Source organism: Battus philenor, unplaced genomic scaffold (assembly GCF_028537555.1).
Source record: "Battus philenor isolate CCGP_79_NKW_IND1 unplaced genomic scaffold, ilBatPhil1.0.hap1 SCAF_13, whole genome shotgun sequence".
Taxonomy (NCBI): Eukaryota; Metazoa; Arthropoda; class Insecta; order Lepidoptera; family Papilionidae; genus Battus; species Battus philenor.
Genome location: NW_027181675.1, coordinates 7209233 through 7235617, shown reverse-complemented (window position 1 = coordinate 7235617; position 26385 = coordinate 7209233). Strand labels below are relative to the sequence as shown.

General features: G+C 31.2%; 2 protein-coding genes across 12 annotated transcripts in view; one reads left to right on the top strand and one right to left on the bottom strand.

The window, feature by feature from the left end:
- The window catches only part of LOC137933585 (proline-rich protein 36-like), a 62283-nt gene extending 44815 nt beyond the window's left edge, over positions 1 to 17468 (bottom strand). For 10 of the 11 annotated variants that reach the window (XM_068777590.1, XM_068777596.1, XM_068777595.1 and 7 more), the window contains exons 1-2: positions 16875 to 17468; positions 5407 to 5529 (exon numbers count right to left, since the gene is read on the bottom strand). In XM_068777590.1, the coding sequence (XP_068633691.1) occupies positions 5407 to 5529; positions 16875 to 17114 (363 nt within the window). In that variant the 5' untranslated portion in view covers positions 17115 to 17468. The remainder of the gene's footprint in view (positions 1 to 5406; positions 5530 to 16874) is intronic. The other variant, XM_068777598.1, reaches the window with a different exon arrangement.
- A 2151-nt stretch (positions 17469 to 19619) lies between these two features.
- On the top strand, positions 19620 to 23373 carry Vkor (Vitamin-K epoxide reductase). Its single transcript, XM_068777483.1, has 3 exons — positions 19620 to 19799; positions 20116 to 20213; positions 22983 to 23373. Exons 1-3 carry the CDS (start codon positions 19633 to 19635, stop codon positions 23183 to 23185), a joined length of 468 nt encoding a protein of 155 aa, XP_068633584.1. The 5' UTR covers positions 19620 to 19632; the 3' UTR covers positions 23186 to 23373.
- The last annotated feature ends 3012 nt before the right edge of the window (positions 23374 to 26385 follow it).

The following is a 26385-nucleotide window of genomic DNA, read 5'->3' as shown; positions in this document are numbered from 1 at the left end:
ACTTTCTCATTGTAATTACAAATGTTTATTATATTATATCTCTCAAGTGACTAATATTATTCGCATTTATACGTAACATTGGTACGATTATTAGCCTTAACCTTTAGGCTAAACTTATTTTTTTTGTGTAATTTTAAGCTAGTCATTACATTTGCTTCATTCAAAACAACACTGTAGTGTAATATGATTAAACAACCGAATAATCGTATTTATTTTTGTCAGAATGTAGGATGCTATGGATGTTAGTCGCCTATCTGTTTTTACTATTATAATATAAAATTCTATACGGAATTGCTACTTGCCGGCGATATCATAGAGTGAATGACCTTTCCGTGTCATTATTTCTTAGTATAAAACCTTATTTTTCTATTGTAAGTATGGCAATTATTTTGTAATTAATTACTAATTAAGCACATTTCGTCAACTGGTTAACGATATTAATAATCGATCAGTTTAATGCAGTATTATGGAATGAACGCACAGCGCGTCTATGCATCGTTGCGGCGTAGTGCGGTAGCGTTAAGTGCCTTTGCATAATTTATTTATGTCACGGCACGTTACGTTACCTTCTTGTTGGAAGTAGTCAGAGATTCTAGCTGTCCTAATTACTTCACCGTCTTAATTATTTAAAGATAATTCATATCGCCCTTTTATTACATTAGTAGGCTGTTACTCGTTTTAACCAAAATCATGTCGATAAATATGCATACAGCATGTAACATTAAGCTGTAAATATGAATAAGTTAAAACCTTTGAACAGTTAAAACATTCTGGAATTGTTCTTTTATCTTGTTACATATCGACATGGCCACTATCATCCACTGCGTGATTTTTTTGGACATATTATCTACTGTTAATTTAAGTACTCTAAGCATTAAACGAAGTAACGAGATCGGCAATATTATGTAACTTATTTTTTTCTGTACTGAATATTTAAAATTTAGAACGGTTTTGATTAATCTTAGTTTTTTTCTGTTTGGTACATGGCAGAAATTTGTTTTAAAGTGACAGCGATATAAAAAAAATAGATTATATCGTCTATGGATAGCTATGTAACCATATATCATATTAATATCTTTGAGCTATGAACGATATAAATGATAGGCCGCATACAGATCCGTGGTCTAAAAACAACTTTAAACGTTGCATTAAAACGACAATTTTAGAAAGCAATTCGATCAATCAGCATCCACACGCTAGCATCCCGCGCCTTAGCTAAATAGAAACCCGACTGGATTAATTTTACACAAGCTAATGGAACCGGGATTGAATTGGTGCGCCAAATATATTGCAAGCAATAATCGTTGCTATCGTTCGGCGCTTTATCGCAAAAATCCCCATGTTTAGCAATGACAAGCATTTAGAGCAATGATAGCGCCCGCACGATAAAAAAGATAGTAATCGTGTTAAGTGACTTTAATATAATTTCTGTCCAATATTATATTGATTAGGTAAGAATATATAGTTAAAAAAATACGGTTGCCACTCAAAGCTTCGACGTCTTTAAGCAACCAAATAGATTAAATGCCATAATGTAGTTTTCAATTAGTTAATTAACAATGACTGTGGCTGATTTACTAATGAATCTGTGTTAATATTAACCTATTATTGATATTACACTAAAAGTATTATTATTATTGCATGTAGCATTCATGTTTTTATTTTATACATAAACAAATAAAAGTATAACATAACATTTTTAGCTATATATTGAAAGTTGCAATTGTCAGCTGTTCGAATATTTTATGTGGAAGCCTACAATTAGTTACGGGTGTTCAGAGAAAAAAAAGACATTGAAAGGAGAGCAAGATGTCTTAGAAATTGGTTTTTTAACTTGATAAATTGTCAAACTACAGTTCTGATTCTATAAATTGCATTCTAACTATTAAACACTTTTTATATTTACACATATTTGCAATGTGAATAAGATTCAAAGTAGTAAAAGAATATTATCTCTTTTTGGATTATAGTTCAATTATTGAAAAAACTTCGAAGTATAAAAAGATAATTTCTTAACAAAATTAGAGACATTTATGTTCTAATAAATAGCTTTAATCTAGAGACAAATTCGATAATCATGATTGGTTGAAAAGGGTTTAAACAGAAAAAAAAAAAGAGTACGACCGTATGATATAAAACACGGCGAAACATTTGTCGGCAGATAAGGGAAATCGAGGTAGACGTAAGCAAACGGCAATATCAGAGAGCAGGGAATAAAAACATTCGGGTGCCCCGCCGATGGCGGTTCGCCAGCTCTCAGTGACAACACAATAAGGACGCTGCTGTCGAAAGCAATCAAGTCGTGTTCACTTCACCGCAACCAATTTCATGAGGACGTACAAATGCAATTGCGTCCTGTGTAGTTACGGATAGACGTGAATATACGATTCAATTGAAGATTAGGGCTGCAGAGACGGTGATTTTTTTCAAAAATTTAAGATATTTTATACTATAATATTTACACATTTATTGCATGATCCCATTTATTTTCAATTATGAAATATTTATGGAAAGAGGTAATAATTTTAAATGACTAGGATTGTATAATTTTTATATTTCTCATTAAGTATACGGCTCAATTTAAAATTTTAATATAAATGTTGATTTGCACTGACATAAATTAACATTTGATTTAATATTCTGTATCACGGCATCATGATAATGTAAAATATAATCAGCACGATGACAACTTTTTTTTGTATAAATATATACTTTAAAAGTTTTGGGTAAATGTAAATATATATAATTATATTGAACTACTACTGAATATTCAAGTGAATTTCAGTAGCTAGTGGTCGGAAATAGGGAGTGAAACTTAATGATCGTGACAGCCCCCGGGAGGCTGTGTTCTATTCGACGGCAAATTGAATCTGCGAAGAGCTATTAGTCGACACCGCTGCGGTGCCCCCGCCCCTCGCTCCGTGCGAGCGAGGCGATCTCGCTCATCTGCGCGCCGGCACTCGCGGCGTATGCAAGACACCTTATAAATGTAACCAGAATCTTATAGCTGGTAGTAAAAAGTAGCAGGTAAGTAAATAGCGGCACTACGTTATTAATATTATTTAATAATATTATAATAAATATACGTGAGTTACCTGCCATTATTATAAAAATGTTATTTATTTTATTAAAAATTAGAAAGATCTCGAAAAGAAATTGATGCAATTATTTTGATTAAATTTAATATTGAATTAATGTTTGTTTTCGATCAGAATGCTATATTCCTATTTTATATATCTTCAAAACACTTTAATTCACTAATAGCACTTCAAGCACCAATAAGTACATAAATTGAGAGTTTGCTTATAATTTCTAAATAAATAGACTGTTTGAATAAAATCAATATTATAATGCACATCAACAAATAAAAATATGAAATCATATGTAAGTTACGGATTTGTTATTATTACTAATAGGGATTTAGATATACTTTTAAAGTTAAAAACATCATCAAACGTTTGTAACTATACCATGTTTAGTCAAAGAAATAGCTTTATAAAGGTAGTGAACGATACTCGTAAAACTTTCTAATACAAAATTTAACTGGGTTGTACTTGAGTCGATATAAATTATTCTTTCTCCCTGAAGCAAGATATTCTGCTTTATTCGAGCAAAAGCGCAAGCAGTGGGAGGCAAATTGGATGGGATTGCGACATATCTTGGCTGGCGGCGAACCGGCGAAATGCGAGTAAACTGCTCTCGTTCCACCTAGGACTCTTTTCAAATAGGGAATAAAACTATTTTCTTAAGAGTTGAAGTATGTTATTATTTAAAAGAAAATATATTGGATTTTCAAAATATATAATGATCGTTTATAGGTGTAAAAGCTTAAAAGGAGTGTATAGCTGATTTGCTGGCAATTAATGTATGGGACACTATAACCAATTATCAATGGTTTCAGAAATAATAAATCACTTAATGATAATATTTAGTACAGAGCAAGCGTCTTAAAATTTCGGATTTCCACACATTAAAATTATTTATTGTCTACTATCCCTGCCGATTTTGTACTATCAGAACTTTTTGGCCTATCGCATTTTTATGCTTCAAAGTGAAGACATTATACAGGACAAACGGAAATATGTCTAAAATCTCTAAAGCTTTTTACTGGCGAATGAGCTATAAATTCACCCTTTAAACCTTTTACACCTATAACAAATCACCATGTATAATGTATTCGAGAACGATAAAAATACATTTAATAAAATTTGACGTTTAAATTTAGTTGCCGAATGGGTAATTTATTGAGGAAGTGAATAAAATGAAACTAAAGAAGATAGCTATGTAATATCGGCCGCAGGCGTGCCGGTCTCGCCGGCATTTTATTTTAATATCGTGTCGACTGCACGCTTCCGACCGTCCACAATCTGCCCCATCCTATCCAAGCTTTATCCACTGCAATATTCAAGCGCATTGTGATTCACAAGCGCCCGCCTTACTACTACCAACACCCGCTCAACAAAAAGAAACTCGACACAACAATTCAGTGCACCCGTGCAGCCAATGAAAGCGTTGTTTCAAAAGTTTTTAATTACGGTCTTGTGTTATTTATGCTATTAACATTAAAAATGAGTGCTTAAATATAACTGACATTTTGTTACGTTAAAACTAGTAGTTATTGTACAATGGCGCCAAATTAAAACGTCAGTTACTTCAAGACTTAATTTCAATCAAGTTTTAACATGAAAATTTCACCAAGTCTCCGAAATCTTTGTGTAAAGTTATAACATAGGCTTTGAGAGGCGTTGAAAAGTAAGTGGCAGTTTACGTACGTATTATGCGTTTGGCGAGAAAGCAAGGCCCGGAAGAGGCATGCCGATGGCATACAGATTTAGCTTGGCTGCTTTTAGACACGTGAGATCAACCAGTGCATTATACTTTAGGTATTCGAGGTTAAAAAAAACGCCGCAATACTCCAACGAGTGTTCTTTTACAAGTTGCGTTATGCTATGCATAAAAATGGCTATCTATCAAAATATACATTTAAACGTTATTTTTTACAGTTCTGTCTATATAATGTCAAAACACAGAAGGATTAGTCGCGTAAAGAAACATGCATTTTCATTAAACTTTATATGAAGAAATATGTCAACGACACTTTATTATTAACTTTTTAAATGTATACAAAATGTGATAGAAAAAAGGGTTAACATAATTCTGTTACATTAATTTATTTAAACTTAAGCAATATCTTGTGATATAGATTTTCAGATTTGCAGGATATGACTATGTTTTAACAAGCGTGCATGAAACAGACAACACGTTGCAGGGAATATTTCTGGACAGTTTATATATAATATCTACCGATGACGATCTGTGTGAAGTGTGTGTTTTAAGTAACACAACTCACGAGTAACAGATGACCTCTTTCTGTGGAAGGGAATTCTTTTGTGGAATGTCACTTACATGTGAATTAACATTGTTGGGAGGATGATTCCGGGGCGCGTCGCTGGCCAATGCAGCCAGTGGCAGCCGCGGCTTGGTTGATAACGCGTTGGTACGAGGTGAAGAAGCGCATTTTACAGCAGCCTGATAACAAACAATCAACATTTTTTCAACATTTGTGAATTTACTTAATCTTTATTGTACATGAACAGGACATAATAAGAATCACATTTAATAGACAAAATAACTAATGACATAGGTCGGTCGTCTTATCGCAAAACAATGTTTTTTTTTCTTCAGAAAACCGCGTATAACAATAAAAAAACCTGCTATATTTTAAAATGAATGTAAAGATTTTGAAGTTTTATATAAAAAAAATTAGTAACGTGCTAATCTGTACTAATAGATGTGACAAAAATTAGCTCATTGTTCAAGCAAACCCTTGTACTGTAATTATATAAAAAATATAATTTGGCCATAGCAAATCCAAACTGCGAAATTAATCGTTAAAATTAATTCGCTCAATCATATCATAGTAAACAGATTTACGAAAACATTTATATAATTATTAAAATATTTTTTAATTTAAACATAGTTCGATATGACATATAAATCCCAATTTTATTGGCAATTTAATAAATTATAATTACAACACAGAGAAATAAATTTTATTCGTCAAACATTCTTGGAATATCTTAAATACTACACTGAAAATCACATATTCAAATTAAACACAAGATCTATTTTGACGTGTGAAATTATAGTCCCCGCTAGACGTCGTATCTATCGTAAGATTATAAAACCTGTTAGATTTGTTGACGATGAATTTAATAAAAATATTCTAGCCATATTTTAAAACTTCGACTCGAATATCGTATGCATAAAATTTAAAACATAATTCGAATGATTGTAACGTTCATAATATTCTTGAGATAGATTAAGCGCGGCAATTGCAATTGTCTCCTTTAAATTTATCAAAAGTTCCCGTGCGAGGAATAATATACTGTTTAATCCCAGTTTTGTGCAATCACGCAATCTATTAAAAATAAAAATATATTATGTGCAAAAATACTAATAAATCCCCGGGTTACCTTTAATGGCCATTAATTAAAATATGCTCTAGCAGTGTTTAAATAAAGTGCAATTTAATATATCCAAAGAACATATCATGTCGGACCGACAGTTAAAGGATTCTATTTAGCCTTAGAACGGTTTTCCCACGGGGAGAACAACCGCGGCAGAAAAATAGCTCGCCTCGATTTCTGTGAACTCGTGATAACTTTTTTATGAGTCTGAAGAAATGAATTGTATAAAATCTTTTGTGGAAGCCAAATAAAGATCTCAAGAGAATTTCGTTTTTATCATTCTCCTAAAGAGATTTATTCGTCGTAATATTAAATTTATCTACTACGGAATCCAATTCTTCTTGAGTTAAATTGTTAAGTGGTTTAATGAAAGTGTGCGAGTTGAAAAAGTAAAAGATAATAGGGGGTGGTGTTCATAAGATTGTATTTAACTCACATCGAACTTATACGGCTTAACGGCTCGCTGCGTGGCCGGCCCACCGAGAGCGGTCGTTTGCTATAATTGATTAACTAACAAATTAATCACTAATGTGACAGCAACGATACAAATATTACGGTGTGATAATGACATTGTAATGAACCGTTACACGTTCTTGTAACGTTACATAAAAGTTGTTTGTTTCTTAAAATATTTTGCATTGAAACTTAAAACTATTTTTGTGAAAAAATTGTTTTAAGTTAATTTATTGTAATTGAACTGACACTTTTAAAGGTCTTTTAAAGCCAAGAATAAATTGACCACCTGGGATAATGAAATATTTGTACAGCCAAAATATCTTTTTTTTTTTATTTTGTTAAAATTCATTATTTCACAAAGTCGAATGGATGAGTAATATAAATTATAATTAACTACCATGACATTCGTAGGTTCATTATTTTGATAATGCATATACTTTACAACATTGTAAGTATGAAAAAGATGCCATTACTTAAAAACTTAAATATTTCATGTAAAAAAAATTCTTTATTTATATAATGCGTAAAAATACACAAACAATTTGTTTTCAATAACTTTATATACGTTTAAACAACCTATTCATTAATATGTTAGTAACAAACGAACAAGTTATTTATTATGATGATTCACGGCCGACGAGTACTTTTTGGACCAGATCCAAGCAGTTATGCCAACTGAAATTGTTTAAATATTCGTAATTTAGTTGAAGTTTTACACATTTTGTCATTGTTTATACAAGATATGTTAACATCGATAAAAATGTTAGATGGGCTAAAGGAAAATGTATCTATAACGTGAAAAATATTACGATTAATATTTATAAGAAACGATAATAAAATCCGAGCATAGAATGTACGTAGCGACCTTGCTCTTAATAATTTCGAATCCGGGTCGGAGTAAGGCGCTGCGCACCAAATTGCATTTTGTTTTTAATCTGGCGGCAGCCGCGGGCTGTGCCGTCGTGTTCAATTTGCCGGAATCGTTTAATTACAAGCGACACGGCGGCTCATTAATTAAGTCATCAGAGCTCGGCGCCGGTAAGCTCTGTGGATTAGATACCTAACTACGTGGTAATGAATGATTATGTTATCCTATCCAACAACCGCGCAATCAACTACTCCTCCAATTGTCGATTAAACAGTTAATTGATTAGTTGCACCTGGTCTGTAACAGGTCATGCACGTTGTACTCATTTATTACCGAGGCAATCACTGATTAATATCAGCTAAATAATATTATATAATATCCAATGGAAACGAATAAAAGTTACTCACAAACAATATTTGCAAATGGTTTTTGTGCGATATTTTTAAATACGATTTGTTTCATCGTCCCGTGCTCGGGCAATATACTCGACGTACGCTTTTTTTAATCATTTTTATCTTCGGCCAGCATCATTAAGAATGTGTCTATAGTAAAGTTGTAGATATTTCTTTCTATAGTTGTATAGTATATTAAGGTGTATAATATAGTAGTTAAGAGGTATGTATGTGTATCTATTTTTATATGACTAAGATATAAAACAGCACGTCTCATTAGCAAACATATTCCATACAAGTTTTATGGACATCTTAAATAAACTGATACAAGTTTTCGAACAGTCTTATTTATGTACACCGGTATTAATGCAATTAAGAATACAATAGCAAAAGGATGATGCATTGTGTCGATGTATAAAACATTGTGTTGATGTAGAAAACAGCTATTCTAACGTTTTTTGTTCATACACAAAGAGAACACAATCACAAAAATAAAAACATTCATATTTTAAGGGCTTTTTTATATTTTTAGACCTGCTTTCAATTTTTAAAATAAATACTGTTTTTTTTACTAAATATAAATGTTTAATGTCTTTTGTACATTTTTGTAGAAAAGAACTGGCTTTATCCAGTAAAAATTTTACCAAGATTAAGTGTCAACAAAGAGGAGTATTTATTGTTAAGGTAAACGAAAGCTGCTCGTATTTCTTGTTTACGTTACTGTGCAAAGCCACAACGTAAACAGTTTCGAAAGAATCAATTTGACTCCAATAAATTCATGAGCAAGCGAACCGCTAATAAACAACATCAAAGCACAACGTGAAGTCCCGTGCCGACGCACGAGTTAATAATAGATTAACGATGGTGTACGATAGCGGAATAAGGAAGTAATTAACCGAGGGGGTGTAATCGAAATATTTGTAAACGGTTGTCGCTGCGCTCGTCGCGTGTCGCTGAACCATTACACCGCTTGCCTCAAACCTCCCACGGGCAGGGGAGGCCACCGTCTGTGTGCTTAACAATTGACCTAATGATTATATAAACAATTGTTGTTCAAAAGTGTGAATATGTTTTGTAAATAAATTTTCTACCCATCAACATATTTTGGTACATAAATTCGAAAACAGAAAAATGCGAACAAATAAAGTTATAACACCAATAACAGTATTTAAAACGTTTGTAAAAAATATTTTGTGTATTTTACGGTAGAAGTGTATTTAATTTTCATGTACAACAGAATAGAAAATAAATAACAACATGAAGATTGTAACAACTGAGAATTGTTACTCCTTACTTTTATTACTAGACTTTCGGCGTTTAGCTTCGATCTTTATTTATAATTGTTTAATAAAAATAAATTTGCTAATTTAGATGCGTTTGGGCAGTGGTTGTGCATTAATTATAAAGAATTGCCACTGCTCACAAACAAGTTTCCAGAGGATGTGCAGGGGCGTTCTCTGCCTACCGTCATACCATAATGCGATCCAAGTCAAGAGGGGCGATTACAGCGTATCCCCCATAGATATCTTCGGGGGGTGCCTATGCTTTGTCAAGGGCGTATGGGCGGTGTGTTAGGCTGAAACCATGGGATGCGTTTGACTTTAATAAAGGTTCGTAATGTATGGTCTGATCGCACGGTATAAACGGGAAATTAGTTTCTTCTCATCTTTATAAAATTTCTTGCGAATCATTTCATATTATACAATTCAATAACAAATTCCAACGTAAATTTGTATGTTGATAATAATCTTTTAAAACCCTGCTAAACCCAACTCAGACTCAGTATATATATAAAAAATTGAGACTATTGACGCTTAGCCATTGAAATATTAACATAGCCAAGCGCTAGCTTTAATGAGGGATTATAATAATTTTTTTTAATGTATACATTTTCTTAATATTTTTTATAAAAGAAACAAGACAAACAACATGATAATATAACCCTAGATGATACGAACTATGCCTAAAACCCACCATCAGCAAGTAACAGATTAATCTACTTTCACTTGTATACACAGTAAACAAAGTATTTTTTCAAATTTGAACAAACATACAAAAGATGTACTTAAAAGAAACTTAGAAACCTAAGCCTTCCGTGCATTACGGTCGAATTAAAAACCAATACCTAAATTTAGTTACGAACGTACCTGAAAACTTTATAACAGCGGAAAAATCATGAAAACTACCGAGTACAATCAGTAATTCGATACACATGATTCCTTTACTGGAAATATATAAAACACCAAAATTTTATAGGTAGTAAAATTGCTGTTCAATTTATATGTAAATAAATAAATATCCTATATGTAAAGTTTATAGTTTCGAAGACATTGATTATAATAGTTAGGGATGGAACATGTTGGTTGGTTGAAAAATGGTTTGTTATAAAATAAAACACCTGAATATTGAAAATTATAATTATAAAATATTTTTAATAACTTCAATTTTGTAGTTTTCAAAAATAAACATTCGAACAGAGAAATAAACTGTAATGAAATAGTTTCTTCTACAACTATGAAAGTGTTGAGGTATTAACTGTTTAAACTGATCGAGCACGTCACTTCAGCGCTACTAACTTCACTGTAAACATTTGCTCTAGCTTGACGTGTGTTGAACGATAATGGTGCAATATGTTACAAATGTTTGCATTGTGACGAACAATAATCGGTTACTTGTGCTAATATACGCTTCACGGCGAGTAATCGACAAAAACATTAATTGAACTGTTACTAATTTGGTACACTGATTTTCATACATGGAGGATGGTATAAAAATATTCTTATGTAAATTAATACAGACGATTTAGTTTTACCAATGTTACAAATAAATATTATAGTCAAAAACAAATTATAGACGAACTGTTCGATTGGCTCACTCTTTAAACTTTTTCGAAATAACGCTAACTAAAAAGAAGTAACTAGAAACATGACATCATGTATATATATGAAAAATGGAACATCAAAAGAAATGAGTTTTGATAATATCATAGCATTCTTAGTTTTTTACAATTAGAAACATTTATTTTATTTTTAGTACAATCAATATTTATTTAAAAAGAAGTTTATTTAATTGCCACAATAATATTAAATGTAGTAATTACGCTTTTTTCAAAATTATCACCTTCTTGTTACAATTGAACACAAGATTGCTAAGTTATATATGTTTATGCAGGTAACACGTTAGATCACAGGAGTACTTAATACAAACAGGCCCTCTTTTAAGATTTTATTGTTCCTTAAGTAAGGCTATGTGAGCTTGTTAGTAAATAGAACAATACTTGTTTATCGTGCGTCACACGGGTTGAACGAAACGTAGGCTTTGATAACCCATATCAATAGTCATAAAAAGCAAATGTAAATCTTGACTATATGAATAAAGACGCAGGGGGCGATAATTATCACAGAAAGTCTCAGAAATGTATTATTTTTAGTTAATTAAATATTTTACCAAAATTTTATGTTTTGGCTAGTATTTTGTGCGACATTATGATAGCGGAGAACACTAGTTAAAGTGATTGAAACGTATCAACGCGCTATCTAATAATACTTGGCCTGCTTTTCATCTAGAAAACTACAAAATCACAAATATGTAAAAAATGTATACTCTACACAAAAATTATCTCTCTATTCATTGTAAATATATTAAGAACTTTCACTTAATGTCTTTACTATTTGTTCTAAAGGTATTATTTAAATGTTGCTTTGATTTTTATGTATATTAGCGTACTACTGCGAAAACAAGTACATGTCATAATTTTAAACATAATCGGCCATAGAGCGAATGCCATAATCGAAGCAAAAAACAATTTTTTTTTATAGATTGTAGTAACCTATTACATAACGTAAAATTGTCGAAAGTTATAGCAAAGAAATTTTAAAGATGTAAGCAGATGAATGAATATATCCGTCAGATGCACTGAAATTACAGCTGGCGTGGTAACGCAAGCGTTAAGAAGAGGGAGACGAGTGGAGGAACACAAAGTGGAGGAGGGGGAAAACGCGAACAATCAGCAAAAGTACAGTAATGAAATTTTAAGCTGAGCCTCAATGCAAACCATATTACTCCTATTCAACTCAAAACTTATTTGTAATAAAAGTATTATGCCGTTAATTTTGAAAGTGAAATAAAGATTACTAAAACGCGTATACAGATTGCTTAGTTTAGCATAAACGGAGTATGTGCGATAAATTTAGCAAGGGATGTTGTTGCATTAGATTTATAAGACTTTTATCAAATAGATCTGCATACACGGATTATAAATATAAAAAATAAAGGTAAAATTTGGTGAAAAAGATACATTAAAAATTACGTATTTTCAATGTTTTTGTATTATTTCACAGAATACTGTTCGTTATTTATATAAACACTTCTTACACAATGTATAACGGGCAAGTAAATGCCGGAGGCATACATGTAAGGAATATTCTTATTATGCGTGAGATGAAATGTAATGGCAGTTAGCGAGTCTAATAATACTTTTTGAGTGACTAAAACGATATTTCGTATTTATTCTAAAAACATAATGATATTCATTAAATTATTAATATTAGTGTAATAACATTTTACCGTTTAGGCTTATGGGCATGTGGAAATCTTCGTCTTTTATTTAATAATTTGTTTGTTACTTGTTTATTGGCACGGATGTCCGCGCAATCGAACATTAGTGCTCGATAAGTAAAGTCGAAGTAGTGTCTTATAAGAACTAATGTGAAATTAATCAATAATTAGATAAATTTATGACAAAAAACATTTTTTTCCAGAGAAATATAATCATAAAAAATAAAAAGTGAAGAAAAAAATTAACTAAAGTGATTTGCTATTGTTTTGGAAATAGAATATGTTACGTTAACTTGTCTTCTACACGTTAAAATAACCATGTTATCTTCTTAGAAATTTAAGAATCATAGTATCGGTGTAAACTGCACAAAAAGTTATAATGTAAGTTGGATACGTGATCAGGGCAGAAACATGATTCCCTACCTCATAGCATCTAGATGCATAACAATTTATTTTTCTCAGCTTATAAAATGTATTAATGTAAACTGTTTAAAAATACTATATATAATCAGCGCATATAAAAAGATATTACGATATGTCTATATATTAACAAGACAATAAATATTTTTCTTTTCGCCTTTCCTCTTTATTACTGTTTGTTTTTGTTAGCTAGTTGATAAAAAATAAACATTTGTTCACGGCAACTGCACGGCTTTGCGTCTTTTGTAAAAAAATTTCGTTGAAATAAAAGCGGCTAGGAGACAGTTGTTGGTCGAGTACAAGTCTTAAAAACTGCATTTATTTATTTTTAAGTTTTTTTATTGCTTACATCAGCATGTGTTGAGGTGATTTTGCATGTTTATTCGCAAGCTTATAAATATCATTTCACTCTAATAATAATCGCTGTGTATAAAAGCATTAAGGAACAAAGACAAAATAAACCAGTATTTCGCTCAGCAAACAGTGTTATAACGGACGAAGTTTAATCGTACAAGTTCCGACACTTTTTCAATTGATGACGACAACTTTACACAATTTAAGAAGTAGCATGAAGGGTAACAAATTCACGAGTTTTTGACTTTTTCCAGTATTTATGTCACGGTGTGTTAATAATTAACTCTAGGAATACTTGCAGAGATGTTTCTGAAGAGCGTTTACGATAGACGACGAGATACTTGTTCGCCGCTCGCGTCATCTTGTTTTATCTTTTGAAGCTCTTATTGATTTTGTTTAAGCATACTTTTGTATACATGGAACCATGCATATGCTTATTTTCTGTCAATATTTAGATATTGTGAATAGACATTACACTACTTTTTTTTCAACTATCAAATTTGTATATTTACCAATGTTTGTTAATTACATTAATTTGCTGCATTACATAAGTGTTATAAAAATATGATAGAAACTACAAAAAATTTAAGATATTCTTTTACCTTAAATGATCTTAGTCTTAAAAACATCTATCTTTAAAAATGTTCGTAATACCAACTTAAGCTTCTGTGATAATTACAAAAGAACATATGATAAAAACGTTAATTACCGTGAAACCATTTCATACAACTTAATTGCCACGTTTTGTATGCAAACCAGGTATGATGCTGCGCATTTTGTGAATTGAGTTGAATACAAACTGTATAAAACATTTTAATTATAATCGCGATAATTATGGATTACTGCAACAAATGTTTATTGTCGTCAATAAAACTGTATTAATATTATATAGGTTTAACGCAGTCCGCTTCTAGTCGACCCTATTGGATATCGCATGTGCAGCAGTGGACGTTTTAGGGCTGAAATGTTAATGAAAATGATAATATGACAATAATATAAAACCTTTAAATATCAACACATTAAAGTTATCATCCAAAAGTTTACATGACAACAAGGTGGATGAAATAATCATGACAATAGTTAATTTGATAAGTCCTTCAGTTGAAGCGGGACAGGGTAACAGCGGCGTGGGAAAATAATTCATTTACCTCATACCTACTCATTGTTTTTGTGGACCGCGGCACGGCGGTCGAGTCAGATGACACGGTCACGCTAGCAGTTTTTAATTCCGAATCGGGTACAATACCAAATACTTATATAGCGTTTTGAATATCACATTAAATCAGCTGATTTTCATTATCACTGTTATCGCGTACTTACTTGTGAATATAATGCATTATTATCCTAATTAAACGTAATTGATTTTCTTGGTTACTATGTTAAATATCATTAATATTGTAAGAATTTAATGGTATTCATTTTCGAAAATAAAAGGTCAAATAGTTTTTTAGTTCATAACGTTTACGATTTTTTGAATTTATTATAAACAAAAGATTTTATTCCGTGATAACAAAACTTGTTGCGTTAGGTTTTAATATGAAAACTTAGATCCCACGCAAATCGTAGACAGGTCATCATATAATAAAGATTAAATACTGACCTTGGTATTCAATGTATTAGGATATATTGCAAATGTAATAATTTGATTGCTATTAGGCAAAACTATTTTTATAAAACGATAATATATGGTTTCGGTTTTATTAACGTTCATTAATCTAATCAAGAATGAATACGTCATGAATATGTAATTTTGTTGAAACTAACAATCTTATTAGATACATGTTCTGTGTCGTATACTCAATATTTAATTTTTTTTTCATATAAGACAGCTGCATATATTTTGGTCATCTTGTATATTATTTTAAAATTTCTTATTGTATCTTGAAACGTATAAGATACACACGCCTATAAGGAACTAAATGATAATTATATACAAACAACACGTAATTTAATTGTTTTAAAATTGGTAGGCAATGACATTAATTTATTACGTGTAATTTTATACTACACTTTATAAAAACACGTGTACAATTTCACATATACAATTATTATTTCTTTGTTGTAATGGAGACATTCATTAATCGTTTACATGACGCTATTCTTTCTATAAAATTTCGGTGAAAACGACAGACTTTAATAGCGAAGTCAAAGAAAACAACGAATAGAAAGTGCATAAGCGGATTATTACTTTCTAATTGGATTTGAATGTTTCATGAAATTCATTTTTGTACTGTAACTTTGTAAACAAAAGAAGCTTTTGAGCGTATATATAACAAATTATTACTGATGTTTACTAAATGCCATAAATTATTTATAGCGTTTGTAGTTTATGTAGTTCATAAACTAGACGACTTTCGTGTAATAAACGTAGATTCTCGTAATGCTAAAGAATACTTTCATTGTATTTATATAATGATCGATACCTAAAGCATAATGCCTTTCACATTTTTCGACCATATGCTAGGTAATTCGCGGTCGTATTCCACAACAAAATGTTTAATGGTAAAAATTACGTCCATTGTAAGCAAAAATTGCATAAACGTTGCACACCGCATGTGGTGGATTAATAGGAGCAAAGAAACCTGTTCGGGCCTATAATATACGCGCGCACTTATCCAACGAGCCACAAACGGCAGACCCGTCGCCATAATTTAGAACGTTAGCGTAGAATGTTGTTTTATTGTGCATGAACGACTTTAGTACACAAAACACATTGTCGTCGTCGAATAAATGAACAACGAGCGAAAGCTACTTGAACCAAATTTACACTTAGTGGGAGACCACTGTTGTACTATGTCCGTCTATAGGGCTGCCGCTTGCACCAGTCAGCTGGTCATTCCTTTATACGTACAGACCTATTAACCTCTATCATACAGAGAACAATACTCATAAATTGAAGGCATAAAAGTAGCATAGTTGTCACATTATCTTATATGAGCCTATTTAACTTGGTAAATAAAAGTACTTGGAGTTCATTCAATAGGTCATTGCACTTCCGAGACGACGTCCGAAGCTATTACGAAGCACCGTTTTTGTAATGGAATTCATGAAAAGAACGTATTTTTGCAAAACAAACCAATTAGTTACGAAATCGATATCTTAAGGTCTTTTAAATAGACAAAGTAAATACCAAATAAATTTAATACGACAGTTGCATTGTGTTACAGGGATTTGCAATTAATTATAGCATATGATACATTATGTAAATGTAAACAATATTCAAGGATCTGTAATTTACATGCATTTTAAATCTATTTCTTTTTATCAAAACTATACCTAATAATATTGCTCTTTGCACCCTGCAAAGAGTATTACCAGCTTCAAATGAATGGAATGCAAGCACACAAAATAATTTACCTCAAGATCTTCATAGGTGCGAAATGCCATTATGGCGAAACCATCAATAATATCCTCTTCGCCGAGCGGCTCCTTCGACTTCTTCCTCCTGGCCGGAGGACGAGGCGGCTTCTCTCTCGCCGGAGACTCGTCCTCGCCGCTGTCCCCATCCTTAACTTTACTCTCTCGCTGTGCTTGCATGCGCTGTGCCCGCTCCCTTCGCCTATTTCTTTGATTGCGCTGCTTCACTTCGTTTTCCATCGTTCGCACATTATTCGAAACACCCGACCACCGTGCTTCACTACACTAAAGTCCGCACTGCACTTTTATCACACATGGTATTACCTTGTTTCTATTCCGTAGTATTCGACAATTTACAAATATTGCCCACAGAGAAAGACACTAGTCGTTTCCAATGGCGGATTGTACACCGTTGCCGCATTGCAAGTAAAATGGCCGCGTAGCACTTAATGGACTGTATTCTTTCACATTTACGTAAACGGAGGCATGATTACACTTAAACTTATATATATTACAATATATTTTAACAAGAACTAATACAATAAAACGATAAATTAGATTTATACATTATTCTCTGTGTTCGGAATCAGTCAATAGTCAATACAATGAAAGGTGTTGCACGACGCCAACGCTGCGTTGCGGTCGCGATGGTGAACTAATGCAAAGCTACCAACATGACGAGAAGAACATTCCGCGATATCGGGCGTCATTGGCAATGTGGCGCTTGGTTTTACTCTTCTTACGCAGGCATGCTTCTCTTTCTATGTCATTATTTTGTTGACCTATTTCATATTGCTGTACCAGAAAATATAATGTTTGTAATATTAGTAGAATTAATTGGTACATTGTGTATAAATATTTTAAATGATATTGTTTTTTAAAATTAATAATGTATTATTTTAACGACATGTTTTCTTCACCTCTAAATTTAGGTTGGTATTACGTATCTTTAATGATAACTTCGTTGCATTTCTCGCCTTCTGAGTGAGACAAGGAAATTTTTAACTTATGCTTTAAGACGGATGGTCTGAATTTGCGATAGATTTGAGTTTAAGTGTTACCAGATAAACAGTTAAAGTAAATTTTGTACTTTGGGCGTGCTGTTTTTGACGTTTTGTAGCGAGTCACGTCCAGATTTTAACAAAAATGTGATAGTTGAGTATGTTGACTTTTAAACATCGATTAATAAAGACAAAAAACAAACTTTTGATAATATAACTATTGTCAGTATAAACATATATATTATATATTTATTTAACAATATATGTACCTTTTGTTCATACAAATAAAACCTTTTTTTAATAACAAGAACAAAATTTCCAACGACAAAAACAGGTTGTTTTATATAATTAAGTTTAAGTAATTAGGGCATTATATTGTACTTATCACAAATATATATTTAAAGATTTTTCCAAGAAATTCAGAATAATAAAATCCAGCAATTTATGTAACAAGGTATTAGCAAATTTTCTGTACAAAACGAATAAATCGGGCCCGAGCAGTGCTTGTATGATTATATGTGATAAAATTTTCTTATTGGAAAGCGCTGCTATAAATGAATGATTTTGAAAAATAAAATAGCGAACAGATAAACGTGATTACGTTTTTACTAAACATACAAATAACTACAGAAGTATCTTTTAACATGTAACGTGTATTCTAACGAGCTTCTCATTTTTGTCTTTTAAGTCAATATAGTAGTTAACTTGCTATTTATGATTTAAAATTACATATTTGTATCAAAATAGATTATCCAACGAGATTTATTGTATTTTTGACAGAGTTGCTTGATAATGAATAATTATCACAAGATATAAAATTAACATAATTATTACGCTCTGAATCTTCGGAACAAGTATTTAATCCGCTATCATATCAGTATGTCGGTTGACGTGAATGGGTGAGGTTGTGTAATATTTATCTATTGGAGGAAATTAAACAATCGTGTATAAAATTAATATAAAAGACTAACGAATACTTTGATTAGTTTGTCATTTTCTATTAGGTGCTGGACGATTGTTCAGTTTTGCGGCTTAAAACGAAGGTAACGTTTCTTTCTAATTTTAAGGTCAAAAGTGGTAGCAAAATTCAAATAAAGACGATTTTTTCTAGCTCAGATTGCAGTAAATTTTTTTTTGTTCCAACGTTTATAATCTATAGTCCCACAATAGATTTAGCGGTTTTAATCGATGCAAAAGTTAATAACCTTTTTATCAATATGTTTATAACATGTATGTGAAATACAATATTGTTTATTTCGCTTTGCGAGCTTAGCATTATACATTTATTAAACTTCCCTTTTTATTCATCAATTATTTAACAACCAAAAATATTACAGTAGCACTTATTTATTTTTATGAGGAATAGAGTGTTTTAACCTGTAGGAATAAATCTGATCTATTTAGGGAAATTTTTGATTAGTCCATTTATTCCTATTACAATCCACTGCTTACCATTGCTTATTAATATTAAAATTCTTAATTAAAATTTCTTTTGATGAAATTGAAATTAACCAAGGTGTTATAAGATCAAACTGTTACAGATTTTAAGTTTTTTAAGGAGGCATACGACTTGATAAATTAATTAGACCAGTTATTTCTTTAACATCGAAAAATTATGTAACCAATACCAGAGAATTTTTGAATAATTATTTACAATTATTCACATAAATCACAATCGCCTCGTTTTATTAAGATAAATAAAGCATGTTCAAAAACCACAACGTTTCAATAATTTTTCAGGTATCTTAAATTTTGAAATGGGGATTAAAGGCATTGATCGTGCCATTATAGTCACTTCCTTAGCTGGAATTTTAGTTTCCATGTATGCTCTGTATGTGGAAATGGCTGCCGAGGCTCGCCACGACTACAAGGCCCTTTGTGACCTTTCCGAACACGCAAGTTGCACCCGAGTGCTTACATCAGAGTAAGTATATATTTTTAATTTCTGTTTAAGTAACCTGTACGTGTATGTGTAGTGTTTAGTTAACCGATATGATTAGGTGCTTTTCTATTGTTTATTATAACATGCTAATGAGATGCATAAAGAGTTTTATTAATGTTGTTATGTGATTGTCTACTTCACTGTTATATTGAAAATAATGTTTCATAATCATGTTTTTAAAATAAATTTAGTTTATTATTTGATATGAAATATACTAGGAAAAATATAAATATAAATATAATAAAAAAATACTACTACGAGCTATAACTAAAAATTGTTTTTTTCCTCCTTTTTTTAGGTTTTCTAAAGGATTTGGATTTTCATCGGAAGATTCTTCCTTCTATATACCGAATTGCGTATATGGAATTGTTTTTTACTGTACAATAATATTTATGAGTAAGTTTTTGTTTTTAAATTTATGTTAAGTTAAGACGCGGTTTTTCATGACAAGTGTTATTGCAATTTTTATCATCTAAGCGATATAAAAGATTGGTGGTTACCAAATCCGTAGAAAATTTTACGTAGCGACCTGAGTGGAAGCTTCAGAAGCTACCCAAGCTTCGAAAGAGCCCTCAAGCTTTAAAAGAAGTTTTAGACGAACCGCTCTCTGCGCTCTACCCCGCGGTAAAAAAAAACCTCGAAGTTGTTCTTTTTTTTGTTTTTGTCTTGGCACTAAACGTAATATTCTTGCTTCCATGCAATAATGTGAATGTTCGAGTCCAATATTAAATTTATTTAAGATAAATATATTAAAGATAATAATAAAAATAAATCATTATTAAATTCATGACTTGAAAGCGTATAATACATTAGAATTACTAAGTTAGTCTGTTCACTTTGTTGGCAGACGTTCTAAACTCTGCATGCCGGTACGTGGTCTAGAACCCAAAGGCTCCAGCTGTCATCTGCTTAGTAGTTGGGGCAGACCCACTTTCCACGAGCATCCACCATAGCCAGGGGCACGTGTAGGGTATAGTGTGCGTGCGCTTGTTGACCACAACTCATAAAATTCTAAAGTGTTACATGCTTTTAAATTATTTAAAAAATAGGGTCACATTAATCACTACAGCTTTAGGACGTCCACTGCAGGACTTGGACTCCCTCATATGTTTCTAACAAGATCAGTTGGAAGCAGCCGGCGCCCAGCGTCTTCCGACGCTCTTTATTTTTCTCGGTGTATTCGCCCTTTTTTCGAAAATAGTAATATTTCAATTAAGCTTTAGGCTTGAAAAAGTCATGAATCTTACGACATCGGCTCTGTAGATTATGCGCTGTGTGGTACAGATTAGTCATACAAGAAAACACGATATTTTTCCTTGGGGGTTTGGTTATATCGTCAGTAAAGAGTTTTTAAAAGAAATGAAACTTACCAGTCAAAAGACTAAAATGTCTAAATGTTTTAGCTAGTTACTAATGGAGTTAGTAAAGAAATTAAATCTTGCGAAAATACTTCACGCTCGCGTCAATTTGTTTGTGCGAAAAGACAACATAAAAAAAACTTATTTCCTTGACGGTTGCTTGCACATAAATTAAAAGCGTCTCGACGAGTTACAATTACATCTTGGCAATGACAGCTAAACAAATAACTGTTTATGTACAATTCTGTAATAAAACTAAAATGTATTAAAAAAATTGAGTTGTTTCTTTGCTTCAAATTCAAATTGGAAAATTCTTTGTTCAACATATAATAGATTACATCTCTTGTTGACTTCAAGTTGACCACCTATTCAGATGAAAATTTATTTTATTATTGCAACCTTTGTTAACTTTAATCCAGCTTTTGATTTATTATGACTTGTGTTTTAAGAGTTCCGTTATGTTGGAAAACACGCTTGTTAACTGAATCATATAACATTATCATAGTGCATTAATGAACGCTTTATGTTTTTTGTTTTATAAATTGCAAATGCAAAAGTACATGCAAGCACCTGCGTATTCTCGAATGAGCTCGCTTGTCCGAGGTTATTGGCTCAGAATAGGGGTTTTTATATGAAATTTACATTTGGATTTTTTCTTGCGGAATTTAAAAAAGATATTGAATGTTAAGGTATATTAATAAATTAATACATGTACAATTCAGTTTCTTTCAAAATAGCAAAAAGTTGTATATAAATGTTAAACCAATAGTATAAAAACTTTACAGCACTATTACGCACTCAATAATATACTTTTTCAAATAGCGAGACAATATTAAAGAAATAGAATCGTTACAAATTTATAGAAATACAAAGATACTTTTTTTTATAAAACAAATATAAATGTAAACGAATTTTTTACTTATGAGACAACTTATATAAAATATCTTTTTTAATTATTTTTTAAGCTTTAAATAGCTATAAAAATCAGAGAGGTGATCATTAAAGGATCAGTAATGAATGACTAATGATTATTTTTAAGAGACTTTCAAACTTTTTTTCGTCTAAGACAGGTTCCAATATTTGTACCACTCCTTCAATGTAATAAATACATATTCTAGAATAGTATCTTTAGCTATATTTCATCTACGTACACGTTGTTATTGTTAGTAAACAATTTCCGTCTCATCGAAAGTCATGATTTTGATTCATCTTAAATCAGCGAAAGACGGAACACTGCGCTGGTGTAAACTGCTTACGTTACGCTTATTTGGTAGCTCACGAGCTGTGAATAACTGTTATCGTAAAATCTTACATTTGCGGCTATTCCTGGGAAATACGGAAGAGTTCGAACGTGGCTCTTAAGATGAGTCGAGTTTATGGCACTCTTGTGTTGAAATCTTACTCCACTTTAAAACAATCTGAAATTTGCGAGTTCTTTTACATGCCTTAATTGAAACATATATATAGCATATATATTTTAATTAAAATTTCACCAATAATTAATTTAAGTTATTAAGTTTTAAATTTTTAATTATCAAAGGTTATAAGAACAATGAAAAGGTGATTAGTTATAGGTGTAAAAGCTTTGAAGGCACGGGAAATTTTGCTGTCAATATACATCAATTATACATTCCTATAGAAAAATAATTATTGTGATGTTTTTGGGATTCAAAGCTTCGCTTTTGACATAAGTACAAAGGCTTTAAAGCTTTTTGCTCTTTTAACCTTTAAATATAACAATCACCCTGTATATTTAATTTTACGGTTAAAACAGAAATATTTAATAACATTTTATTTTATTTTACAGCTACTTTTGAACATGCAGCGATAATTAGATTACAACTTCTTCTCTGTCTGGGGTCTATAATAGCAAGCCTGTACCTCGCTTATCTCTTACTATTTGTATTGCTAGACTTTTGTGTAGTTTGTGTGTCAACATATGTGATTAATGGAATGCTTGTATTTTTTGTAAACAAGAAAAAAAATGTACTTAGTCATAAAATAAAATAAAAGAATTATTATATTTGGTAACGTTAAATTATTTCTAACGCTTCTGAAGTGATCTCAGCGTCACCTTTTGGTTAGAGTTAATATTATTCGTAAACGACGGGTAAAAGCGTCATTGGTGGTAGGAAAATACCTCGATAGATGGCGGTACAATAAACACGGTAAAAGGTTAAATTGAGAAATGCATTTCAATGGGAATTATTTTAATTACTAATTACAATATAAACACAAATAAATAGTGAAATATTCAAAAATGCTATTTTATTTCAAACCCTTATTTCCTTTACAGTCAGTGATTGATATGTTTGCAAGATTTTATCAGAATTCTGACAGTTTTGTACACTAAGTACGTTTCATGTTATGTGTGCAATTCGAATTTTTTATCAACTATCTCGGTGGTTGCCCCTTACTTTTTATATTAACCTTAGCATATATAGACAGCAGTACACACGCAGATAAATAAATAGGGTTGTAGGTGATAGAGCCCTAAACGCGATTAATGTTTTATAGTAACTAAGCTCCACAGCGCTCTCGGGAGCCTCGGCGTTCTATTGGGTTATTCGTACTGTCTTTAATGTAAGGGGCCGTCTAGATATGTATTTGCAAGGCATCGAGAGAAACTATTTTAAGGTAGAATAGACGCGGTGCAAACCAGTAATTCAGAATTTTAAGTCATTAAAAACCATTTATAACAGAAACCATAACTTAGCAGAAAAAAATCACCTGTCTTTGTTTCTTGATCATATATTTGTTAAACCTATTACATGGCCCTAATCGTGATTTATTCGTTAAAAGTCATCTTACTCGCTTTTGATTCTATACCGGTACACAAGGACCAATTCATTTAATCCTAAAAATATTGAATACATTTTGTAAGAAATAAAACAAAATATATTGTCTCCGATTTAACACACCTTAAGTCTTTATTAACATCAAGTCTATTAAAATGAACGTTTTTTTTATATTAATAACTGAATCTATATATATAACAGATTTTTATTTTAGTTTCAACATGGTATGTTACCAAGATAAGTATTTATTTCAACTCTCCTCCAACTTTTCAATACCCTGTGTAAAACGATTTATCATTTTTTATTTGTGCTAAATTTCTTTTATTGCTTTTTGAGAATAATAGTGATCTATCATTCCAAAAACCTAGGATGGAAGGTAAATAAGAAAGTTACCTGGGTAATCTTTTCTTTTTGCATGTGGTATAGTTTTCATAGAATTTTAACTCCATCGATCCTAATTGTATATTATCTATCATTTTAAATGCATCGAACAAGAAACTGTACTTGTGCCTTTCTAGGGAATGTAAGTATTTCCTTGTGAAGCTTTATTGCGAATGAACGCGCTGACGCGGACGTGATTGCGATGTCGGTCACGCGTTTACGCCGACGCGAAACGTCCTGCCGATCCTTCTTTGATTAACTCGGTGACTTTGACCGGCTTTAACTTAGAACAATGCTCGTATCATCACTATTTTGTTAACGTTCATGTTTACAGTTATTTAAGAAATACATTAAACTATTTTTCCCGTAATTGCTTTCGTATCTTTACTCCAAAACAATGAATAAATAAGCATATTATTTAAACATTACCTAAATAAGTTTATCAATCAAATAACAATTTAAATGTTTGATAGTTTATTTATCAAAATTATGTAACGTGATTACAATAGGTAACATTTTTTATTATGTTTTATTAATTTAATGGAGTTACTACATTTTGTTTTATTACAAATCAAAAATTATAAATTTGTTAGTAAAATTAATTCAAAAGTATCAATTGCCGCCAGCCATTAATTACATTAAAGAGTTTGGTTCTTAGGTAAAATATTAAATACTAAATTTAATTAGGTCATCATGAAGGTCAAAATTTAGTGTTTTTGATTTTGATAAATATTTCAGATAAAATATTCAAGGAGTCTTAAACTATGTTCAACATAAGTTCCGGGTTATGTATTAAAAATTATTTTGAAGTCTATAACTTAATATATTATTTAAACATTACCTAAATAAGTTTATCAATCAAATAACAATTTAAATGTTTGATAGTTTATTTATCAAAATTATGTAACGTGATTACAATAGGTAACATTTTTTATTATGTTTTATTAATTTAATGGAGTTACTACATTTTGTTTTATTACAAATCAAAAATTATAAATTTGTTAGTATATGTAATACTTCACAAAACAAAATATTTTCCTGGTTGTCGTGACATACAAGTAAAGGAGATGACAAGGTGAAGGATGGAATAGTGATTAGTCGATAGACAAGAGTAGAGTTCTTTAAATTAACGTAGAACATCCTATTCACAATTTGGTTGAGAAACTACAACGTTTATTTCAGTTTATTTATTTATATTATTATACATTTATTTATAGTGGACATTCTTGTATGTCATAAGAAGGAAAGAAAAGGCCACTTTGTTGGAAACTAGAATCGAATCGAGTTTCCTTATAGTGGCATCCTTCAATTCAAAGCCACGGTGCTTCCAAACGCAACATAATCTGAAAAGAGCTGACAACAAACTCGGGCGGGTTTTTTGTGGTCGCTTTTACAATATTCTTAATACAGTAGTAGAGTAACATTATAAAGATTTTCCGATATAAATATTATTCATGTATTTATATATACGAATAATTCGAATAATGAATACATTTTGTTATTTTATTGTCAGGACTATTGTGTTATTACATGCTTTTAACATATATTTAAAAAAAAATAGTTTGTGATTGAATTATATTTAGAAATGTTTTCATTTTGTTTGTTTTAATTAGTAAATAAACTTTTAAACGCTTCATTGAATCTACGGTTGTTTACAGTTCTATAAAAATATGTCACGGACCATAATACGTTAAGTTCGTGTAGCCTTATTCGCTGTATGATTCATGATTTTGATATTTTTATGGCACGGTTAGGTGCGCGTACTTCCAAATTTGCACACAAAGCTTGCCTACGCATGACTCGTAATAACTATTTGTTATACGTATATCAAAACAAAGAATGTATTATTTTGTATGCTAGTAACTTTTCATCTGATAAATTAACATTTATCTTTATTGTTTCTTAACTTGACAAAATCGTCGGATGACTGCATGCAGGCTTTCAACCAGTCCTATAGGAAATTAACGGAGGAGGCCTATGTTCTGCTGTAGATGTGATACCAATGAAATGATGATATTGACGATGATTGTA